This window comes from Dasypus novemcinctus, chromosome 8 (genome assembly GCF_030445035.2).
Source record: "Dasypus novemcinctus isolate mDasNov1 chromosome 8, mDasNov1.1.hap2, whole genome shotgun sequence".
Taxonomy (NCBI): domain Eukaryota; kingdom Metazoa; phylum Chordata; class Mammalia; order Cingulata; family Dasypodidae; genus Dasypus; species Dasypus novemcinctus.
In genome coordinates this window covers 91,645,157-91,655,128 of record NC_080680.1, presented here as the reverse complement: position 1 = coordinate 91,655,128, position 9,972 = coordinate 91,645,157, and the positions used below count along the sequence as shown (strand labels likewise).

Genomic DNA, 9,972 nt, shown 5'->3' with positions numbered 1-9,972 from the left:
TATTTCACAGCCTCCGCCTAGGACAGTACGAAAGCTCCAATTGGGACAGCCCTCTCCTGCCTCTGTCCCACCCCATTCGACTCCAAGCGCGATGCGATTGGCCCGGGGCAGGAGGCCGGTACTCCGAGGGTACTACCAACAGACGGGAAGAGCGGTGAAGTGTACCAGGCTGTGTTCGAGGCCGGAAGCTCTCGGGAGTTGCGGGGGAGCCCATGGTTGCCTCAGGAGCGAGTTGCTATCTCCGATTCACTGCTGCTAAAACACTAGGGGGCAGAAGCCAGGGCGCGGGTACAACGTTTGCGGGTCGGGGAAATGTGGGGGACGACGACGCGACCGGGTGGCGAGAACGCTACCGGGCCGTGAAGATCCGGTGGCGCGTACCCCCGCGCCGAGGCTCTGAGGCCAGTGGAGGCGGGCCGCGCTCCAGGGGCGGTGCCAGTGGCAGCGGCGGGAGGCGGAAGGCCCAATGAGCGTGCGCGCCGCCTCCGGAGGCGGGGCCTGCGGGCGCGCTCCCCCGCCCTCCCCGCCCCTCCCCCAGGGCGCCTGGGCCGCAGTGAGTGAGTGGCACTGGCAGCCTGTCAATCCCTCAGCCGAGCGGCCTTCGAGCCCGGTCCGCGGCGGCTGCTGGCTGGGTTCGCTGCTTCGGCAGTGGCGGCGGCGACTTCTCCCGCCCCATCAATCTGCTGCCCGCCCGGCGCGCGGCCCGCCGGGACCCTCTATCAGGCGTCTATCCCTTACCGCGCCCGCTCGCCCGCCCGCTCCCAAACTTTCCTCCTCCGCCCCCTTCGCTCCCCTCGGCCCGCCCGCCGGCCTCCTTTCCGCGGCCGCCCGCCGCCGCCGCTCCCTCCCCCCGGGCCGCCGGGGCGCGGATCCCGCCCGGCCGAGGCGGCGGCGGCGGCGGCGGCCGAGGGAGGGGAGTGCGCAGGCTGGCGTGGGGGGTGGCGGGCGTCCCAGCAACTTGGCCCGGGCTGAGAAGCAAGTTGTGCGGGGCCGCCCGGCGGGGCGCGCGGCGACAAGGAAGCTGCGCCGCGGCCGCGTGAGGGCAGCGGACTCTTCTGCCTCCGCCTCCGCCACCGCCGCGGAGCCCGGCGCTTCCGCCAGGCGCTTGGTCCCAGCCTCGGCTGTGGCGGAAGCCGGAGCCGGGCGCCGGTCCGCGCCGCCTCAGCTGCGGGCCCCGCCGGCCGGGCCGCCCCCTCCCCGCGCGGGCGGGGAGCGCGCGGCCGCTCCCCCTCCCCCTCCCCCTCTTTCTTCTCCTCCCTCGCCGCCGCCGCCGCCGCCGCCGCCGCCGCCTCAGCCTTCTCCTCAGCCGCCGCCGCCGCCCGCTCCCGCCCGCGCGTGGCGGGATGGACGATCAATCCAGGATGCTGCAGACTCTGGCCGGGGTGAACCTGGCCGGGCACTCGGTGCAGGGGGGCATGGCCCTGCCGCCTCCCCCGCACGGCCACGAAGGGGCGGACGGCGACGGCAGGAAGCAGGACATCGGCGACATCCTCCACCAGATCATGACCATCACCGACCAGAGCCTGGACGAGGCGCAAGCAAAGTTGGTGTCGTCTCATTAAGCATCTTTTGTGTGTGTGCGGGAGCCGGGCCCGCGGCCGAGTCGGGGTCGGGAGTGGCGCTGGTGGCAGGGGCCTTCGTCCCCGGCGGGGAACTTTCTCTGAAAACCGGCCGCCCGCCCCGGCCTCGGGGGTACTTGCCGGCTCTCCTCGACGCAGGCGGGAGTCAGAAAGTTGCTTTCGGGGTTGGGGACGGATTTAGTGCCGCGCGGATTTTTTTTTGTCCTAATTTCCTCTCCTTGTCCGGCTCTGTCGCAGTCCGGCCCCCTCCCAAGATTTAAACCTCCCGCCTGGACCTGGGTGCACGCTGCTGCGACAGAGGCCCGGGCTGCACTTGAGAGAAGTGCAACTTTCTTCTCGGGCCCGGAGTCCCGATGGCGGGGCTCGACTTGACCATGGACTGCCTTGCTGTGCGGGCGGCCACCCCAGCCCCGCGCGGGACAATGGGAGGCTCCCCGGCGGGTCCGGGTGCGGCCGGCCAAGTTCTCGGAAAAGGGGGGGCCGCCTAGCAAACAAACTTTGCAGAGCTGTCACCAGTTCGCGGGTCGAGTGCGGCCGGCCGGCCGGCGCCGCACCCCGTGCCCCTACGGAGAGCTGGCGCGGGAGCCTTTCCGCACCCGTCCCCTTTCTCCGGGTCGCTGCCGCCTGTCCGGGCAACAAGGCTCCTAGCGTGGGTTCGCGCCCTGCGGTCGCTGAGGCTGCTGCCTACCCGGCCGATGGGTCGCACTTCGTTCAGGCTCGAGCTTTTGCCAGAGCTTCCCGGCTGTCGCTAACTAGTCCTAACTTGAGTTTCTGTTGACTTCCCTTCGTTCAAAAGAGCCTTTCATAATAGAGGACCTGAATTAAGTCCTGAGTCTAACTTAAAGGAAGACGCCATATTATTCCATAGGTGATGCTAATACCTTTGTGTTTTGCTATTTGTTTTTTGTTTTTGTTTTTGTTTTTTTAGGAAACATGCCCTGAACTGTCACAGAATGAAGCCCGCGCTCTTCAGCGTTCTGTGTGAGATCAAAGAGAAAACAGGTAAGACGCTGCGTCCCGCAGTGGGCCTGGAGACCCTCGAGGTGGGGTCAGAGCTACTCCTTCGACTCTCCAGTTGAGAGCTGCTGCTTTTGGGCACCGCCATCTTTGATCATTCTCTCCTTCCCACCTCCTGATCTTGAGAAAAAACTGCAATAAATCTGGAGTCGATTTCTCAGTTCTGCTTCTGATGTAAAATGAAGTGTAGATGCGAACTGGGCTGGGTCGTGGTCCCCAGGCGGCTGCCCCTGGCTGCAGTCAGGGAGGGGACCCGGAGAGCCAGTCGCCCTCTCAGCTCCTTTCGCCTCGTTTGTGTGTCAGTTTTTAAAAGGAGCAGCGGGAGACTGGATGTCAGAGTCCCCGAGAAGCATCGCCAGAACTTTGCTTTACTCAGACACCCTTAAGCTTCAGTTCCACAGAGGAATAGATGTAATTGAACAGACCCCCAAAGCATGTTCAAATTAGTGTTTTTAGGTGAGAAGAATACTTTTAAGAAGTGAGGAAGGGTAATGATATGTTTAGCCACATGTACTATTACATCTATTATGCTTGAAGTTACTGTATTTGTAAATATGCTTAATATAGATTGTAGAGTAGAAAAAGGTCCACAGATGCAGGTTAAACAATTTTTGAAGTGTTCAAGGCAGGAAATATATGAGAAGGCAGGTTTTGCAGAAGTGCTGGAATGAAAACTACAAGTACATATTAGGCAAATTTTTGGCAATTCATTTCAATTTAACTTTCTTTTTAGACTTCCTTAATTGAAGATATTTTAGTCTTGACGTGATGTTAGTGGCTCACGTGGAAGTAGAGATTTAATTTAGATGCTTTAGTATGTGTTTGGCATCATCTGCCCTGTATATGGCAAGCAAGTGCATTAAACATGCTTTACTGTTGAATTTCATTTTTGTGTGAGTGTGTGTGTTTAATATATGGTATTTTAAGTTGCCATTTTTCATGTTGAGCCAAAGAAGAAAAAGTTCGAGTCCAGGATATAGGAATATCCAAGTGATGCTGTTCAAAAGGTTAAATGTGATTGTGATTAAATTGGATAGCCGACCACACTTAACAGCATACCACATATAACTGTTAGGTTGACAGGCAAGTTGCTCTCCTTTTGAACAGATTTTTCATTTTGTGATATTATTCTGATCCCAAAAGTAATCAAGAAAAGACAATGGGTTATTGCTATTTGTTAAAATGTATGTTAAAACCACAATTAATAGCAAATATTAAGAGATCCTAAAGAATGGTTTTCCTACTTTTCATTCATATAGTATGCATGGTTTCTTACTATATACATTTTACATTTTGAAAGCCACAGGCATTTTAAATTGATCTTTGGTTACCTTTAGAAAGCATTATGATTTAAAATGGTCAGTGATTTTTATTTTATTATAAAATAAGACATCAAGCATTAAATCTCGGAAGTATCTTAGTTTAGAAACCTAAAAGAATATTTCTCAGTAAATTATCTTGTAATGTCCAAGGGTTTTCTTGCTATCAGGGCTCCACTTCAGTTTTCCGCGGACAGCTAAGCACTGGGGTATTGACTATGTTGTGAATATTAAGATTGATTCAACTTTATATGGCATTATATTACTAGGGAGAGGGGGTCGATATTTCTCCCCTTTTAGCCCCTTTCTTGTGATTTGTTTTTTTTTTTCTTTTCCTTTTTAAAGTTTTGACCTAGCCTCTCTGTTTAATTCTAACTCCAAATAGCAAACTGCTTTTTAGACATTTAGTAGCAGACAGAATTCAATTAGGAAGCACAAGTCCTTTAGTTGCTTATTTGCACAGGACTTAGCTACATCATTCTGAAAGAAAAGTAGAGTCAACCACATGTCAAAGGATGAGTTAGGAAAAAGAAATCTTTTCAAGAATCTGGGATTACTGGCAAAGAGAGCTAGAGTAGGGCTATTGCTCTGTAAGAAGGAAGAGGTAGCTGACAAAGGAAATTTTTGTGTTTTGAAGATTGTTTCTGAGGCTTGCAGGGATGACTTGCAAATTAGATCCTCTTTTTATGCTTTGGCCAGTGTATCCAAGTTCATATCTCTTTTGTAAAAAGCCAACAGCCAACAAAGAGTAAAGGTGGCTGTCTGGGCAGAGGCATCTTCCTGCCAGCCGTCTCTAAGCTTGAGAGCGACAGGATTTAAGTACTGAGTGATTGATGGGGGTGAAGCTCTTTCTCTTCTTTCCTTTCTCCCTTACTACCCACAGCTCCACCTCTCTCCAAAACTAGGCTTAGAAGGAGACAGGGACGCTGTACTCAGAATCTTGATTTGAAATGAAACAGCTGTGTAGACATTAAGGCTACCAAAGCAAAGAAAGCAGGGTAGCAAATTTAAGGGCACACCTCCCCATCTGCTTCCACTGTCATGCTTCAGAAACTTGAACTTATAAAATAAACATTGTAGAATATGTATGTATTATATTATGTTTTATATATAGATCATTAATGTAGTTTTATATATAGATCGTTAATGTAGTATCCAAAAGATTTATTCTTTATAATCTAGAGAAAGTTTATCTAGTCGTTTGTAATAGAAACCAGAACATTATATGATGACTCTATTCTGCTTAATGGAGGCATAGGGGCTTGAAGAGTGAGGCTTGAGGGGGAAACTGTCACTGGATAGTTATTTCAATTGTGCTTTTTCTAAAATAAGACAAAAACATTTAAAAAGTCTATATATTTATAGATCTGCCAGTAGATTTTGCGGTTTCTGATCAGGTAGTAAATACTGCCAGTTCTAATGCACTTGAGGGGTTTAGTTTGGAAAACATTCTCCCCTACCTCTCTACCAAATACAAAAAGTATTTTTTTCCCTTCTGTGAGATAAATGGGTGAATCTGCCACAAGTGTATTGTTTTCTTGTTCAGCTGTAGAGAAAGTATACTTTTACTATAAGATGTTTGCTTTTTCTTGACAATGTATTTTTTATAAAATTTATCATACAATTATTTTTGCATAGAAATAGTTCTCATTGTTGAATTGTGATATTTATATATTTAAAAAGTAACTGAAAAGATACAGGCTTTAAAATAAAGGTATGTGCCCATTTTAAACTAAGTAACCAGCCAGTGAGATATTGGTTGATATGCTAAGATTTTTCTTCTGATTTTTTTTTAGCCATATTTGCCACCTATCTCTTATTAAATATTCCTGATGCCTTGAGTTCTGCTCATCTACGTACTTATTTTGGTGAATTCCTTTGCATCTTTTTGGTCACCATAGTCTTGATTGTTGAAGTGCTTTCTTTTGTGAAATAGTCCGTTCTCACAAATCTGCCTTCTTTTCAAAGCCCTAAATTTTGGGAGTTCGTATTAGCAAAACAGTTCTTTTTTAAGAAAAACATTTTTATTTTTAATTTTTAAATGAAAATCCAACATTTGAGTGTATAACCTGAATCATATTATTGTGAAAGAATGTTGGGTATTTTTTTTTAAAAATCAACTCAACCTTTTCTAAACAGTAGGTTAAAATACTCCATGTTGATAGCTGCCAACCAAACCCTGATTTATTGTCACCACAAATCCTAAATAGCGTTCATTTACTAGTAATGTCTAATGGCATACATGATGGTTTGCCAGATTTGTGGCCTTTGTGAGGCTTATAAGCAGGACTGACTTGGGAAGATCATAAAACTTAATGAACTTCTCTACTGCAGGAGGTGTCCGCAGGGGAAGAGAAAGGCCTGCTTGGCTGGTTGGGCTGGTAGAAGTTATTTTTTATGTTTAAGGAGAAGAAGATTACTATTAAAGATGCTTTACTTCTAAAGGGATCACCGCTAGAAAGAGTCATAAGAATTTTAGATATAAAAACTACATCAAATATTGTAGCATACAAGTGAGTTTTTGTATGCATTTAGTATATGATATGAGACTAAACCTTTTATTTTGATTGTTTTAAGTGTAACTAGCTTTCAAAGGGAAGGGCAGTTCTCTCAGGCTACACCTCTCTATTTAATTCTAATCCCAAAGGTTTAGAAACTCATTGAAATTTCTTTTACTGATCTTTATGCCATTCTGTTCTCTTTAATTTATGCTTCAATATGAACATTTATTACATTTTTCTTTGTACAGTGCCATGTAATTCTTTTACTTTTCAATGTATAAAACCCAAATCCTCTAACAAGTGAAAATTTAACAGGAAAGGTGAAAATTGTTACATATATGCCTAAATGTTGTATATATATTGCATACATTCTTTTAAGTTGCTCTTAGAATATTTCTAATATATTTATCATCATTTGTTCCAAAGTTTTAAAAACGATTGTATTCTTTCATATGTGATTTAATTCTGTGTTTTAATGAACTTATTTTCTAGTTTTTAAAACTTCATTGTAGATAACTTTAAACATCAATAATTAGCATCAACAATTAGCAACCCCTTGCCAATCATGCTTTCTATGTAATTCCCATTTTCTCAAGATTATTTTGAAGGAAATTTTAATGGACCTTTAACATTTTAAATTTCAAACATACATTATGGCCTGTAAAAATCAAATGATTAAACAGGAAAAAAACAAAGTCAGTATATTTTGGAAATGTCATAAATTATATTGTTTTACCATAGAATTTACCTTGAAGCATTGAAGAATATTTCTTTTATCCATTTATCTTCCATTTCTGTAGATTTGTTGTATAACTTACTGGCTTTTGTAGAGGGTTTTGAGGGAGGAAGTAAAAGAATGATGTTTTTCTAACTTTTCTTTATGCTTTGTTTCCTCTTCTTCTATCCTTGCAAAATAATACATTTGATATATTCGTAGAAAACCGGGAAAAACTGCCATATTGGTTTAGAACATAATCATCTAAAGAATCGAGTAGATACTATCTTGAAAAGATCGCGGGGCTCTTCTCCAACCTTTTCTTTGTTCTTTTTTTTCCTTTCCAATAAAAACATATTGAACCTTCTTGTCAATACTGACTTGATCTGTACAAGTAATTCTTTCTTGCCTCCATTTTAGTATACTTCATTTTATTATAGATTTGCATAGTTTTGGTATTTTTAAAATTTGGGACTTTATGTTATTTTGTTATTGTAGTTACATAATTTTTTTTCTGAATCAGAAGCATATTAATACAGTGGCAGAGGAGGACCCTAACTTGAATATAACATTGACTTTCATAAAATGTACCTAAGTGTATTTTCATACTATGATTCTTTTCCTTTTAATTACTCTCATTTGTACTTTAAGATTTCAACTTGTAAATTTTGTAAAAGATGACTTCCAAGGTAGATTTAAATTTAACGTCTTGTTTGGGTTATTTTGATACTTTATGGTGGCATGGTATAGGATGAAGTTAATGAAATGTGGCTCTAAAGAACTGAAACCGCATTTCATGAACCACACCCTACGTTATTCATCACTTTATTTTATATTTATACCATGACTTACCTGTTCAGAAAAAATTTTTAACACATCAACACCAATTACATCAGGTTAGATAAGAATTTAGATTATTTTCCCCTGTTCATGTATGTGTGGACATTTTTAGGTGTATATTATTTCATTATTCATACTATGAGAATGTTTTGTTTATTTTCTCAGCAGGCTTGTGTTTTGACCATTCATTCCCATGATCACCTTGATTTAGATAGTAACTGACTAACAAAACTTGGATACCTCTCTCCATGTTGACCTTTTCAAGCATTTGTTCATTTAGTAGGGCAATACTAGTCTTTAAGTGTGAAGGGAGCAAATAATTTATATCACTATTTAGTATAAATTGGTCAAAGTTTTTCAGATCTATCATAGAGTTTTACAAACTTATAGAAGTCAATCAAACAAATTGCTCTCAGAGCTAGGTGATATTGTTATATTTAATAAATAAGTTAATAAGTAATTTTGAATGAGCTTCTGAAAAGATGTACCATCTTTTTGTCTTAAGACAGAAAATTATTAGATGATACATTTCATTAATCTTAAACACTTGATTCTAATTATCCCCTTTGTAGTCAGAATAGCAACCAGAATCTTTTTTTCTTTTCATAGATGAATTCCATAAACATATTATGCTTGTAGTTTTTTATGTTAATTGTAGTTTGCTTTAGCATTAAATTTTGAGCATATAGCTAGCAAAATAATTGGTATGATAAATTTGTTAAATTCGTTTCACATAGCATCTCTTTTTGGACTGACTACACGGTAGTACTGATTTAGAACTGAAAGCAATTAAAAGTAATTACGGATATAAGTAATTGTTAAATGTTTTGTACTTGTTTTCTTTCAGTTTAAGTGCTTTAAAAATGTTAAGCTTTTTTGAACAATCACCTTTTTATGGGATCATATTAATGAGGAATTGGTATACAATGTAATCATTTAATGCTGATGATTCCACACAATGTTTAAACCATTATTTGGGGGTCTTAACATATGTTATGGCAAAATGAAAATTTCTTGTTTTGTTTTATGCGATTCATCAGTTTTCAAAGTATATTTCTTAAACATCAGAGTCCAGCAGGTGGCTTTTTACATTAAAAAATTCATAAATTTTAAAATCCCATAAAATTTTATTTCAAATTCAAAGGAACTAATTGAGGATGTCACCATTTTCACTGTCATTATTAACATTTATAATAGAACAAATGGTTGCATATAGAAATTATCTGCAACATAATCTAAATTAAGATTCTAAACAGGCATTACAGATGCTGGTAACTTTGGCAATTATCATTTTGTTTGGTGAACAGTAGTAAAACAGTGTGCGGTAAAAGTGTTTAGAGAGAAAGGATAAATAAATTGAACAGTTTTGCAATGCAAAGTGGTTTGTGGTGTTTTTGAGGATTTCTTGGCTCTCTCTTAACTGCTATTGTGAGCCTGGAGCAGATTTCCCCATTGCTAATGCCCTAGAAGTATTAATTCACTTTGATATGCTAATTAGAGGGCATTATGCAAGAAATGAGATTAAGTGGCAGCATGAAGCCATTTGCCTGTCAGTAAATTGAGAGCTTTAGCATCAGGAGGAGCTTTGTTTTTTTTTTTTTTTTTTTTTTTTGGTTTCTCTTGGTTTTGCATATAAATAAAATTGATTGAAAGGTCTAGAGAAGCTTCCAGAACATTGGTGGTTTTCTTTTTCCTCCGATAATTATTTAAACGAAATGTTAAAGGTTTTTTCTGAATATTAATTGACCTAATTGGAGATACTGTGTATCAATTTTTCATTATATTCTCTGTATGTAAAAATTTAGTAAGGATTTTGTGTCATCCAGTCTTTTTTTTTTTCTAAAATGTTATATCAGTCACATGGATAGTGAACTTATCACTTCTTTTCAGAAGTGTAAATTTGGGCGCCAATGTCTTCCTTAATCTGAACTTCACAAGGATATTTTCTTCACTAGGGAAGGGAGGAAGAAGTTGTTGAATTGGGCATCAGGAAACTATAT

General features: G+C 42.2%; 1 protein-coding gene across 7 annotated transcripts in view; it reads left to right on the top strand.

Annotated features, from left to right (window-relative positions):
* Positions 1-451: 451 nt before the first annotated feature.
* PBX3 (PBX homeobox 3) overlaps positions 452-9,972 on the top strand; it is a 243,816-nt gene continuing 234,295 nt past the window's right edge. For 4 of the 7 annotated variants that reach the window (XM_071216994.1, XM_012527126.4, XM_004463395.3 and 1 more), the window contains exons 1-2: positions 1,246-1,543; positions 2,509-2,582. In XM_071216994.1, the coding sequence (XP_071073095.1) occupies positions 1,344-1,543; positions 2,509-2,582 (274 nt within the window). In that variant the 5' untranslated portion in view covers positions 1,246-1,343. Of the gene's footprint in view, positions 1,544-2,508; positions 2,583-9,972 lie in introns of all 7 variants that reach the window. The other 3 variants (XM_058302365.2, XM_058302366.2, XM_004463394.4) reach the window with 3 other exon arrangements.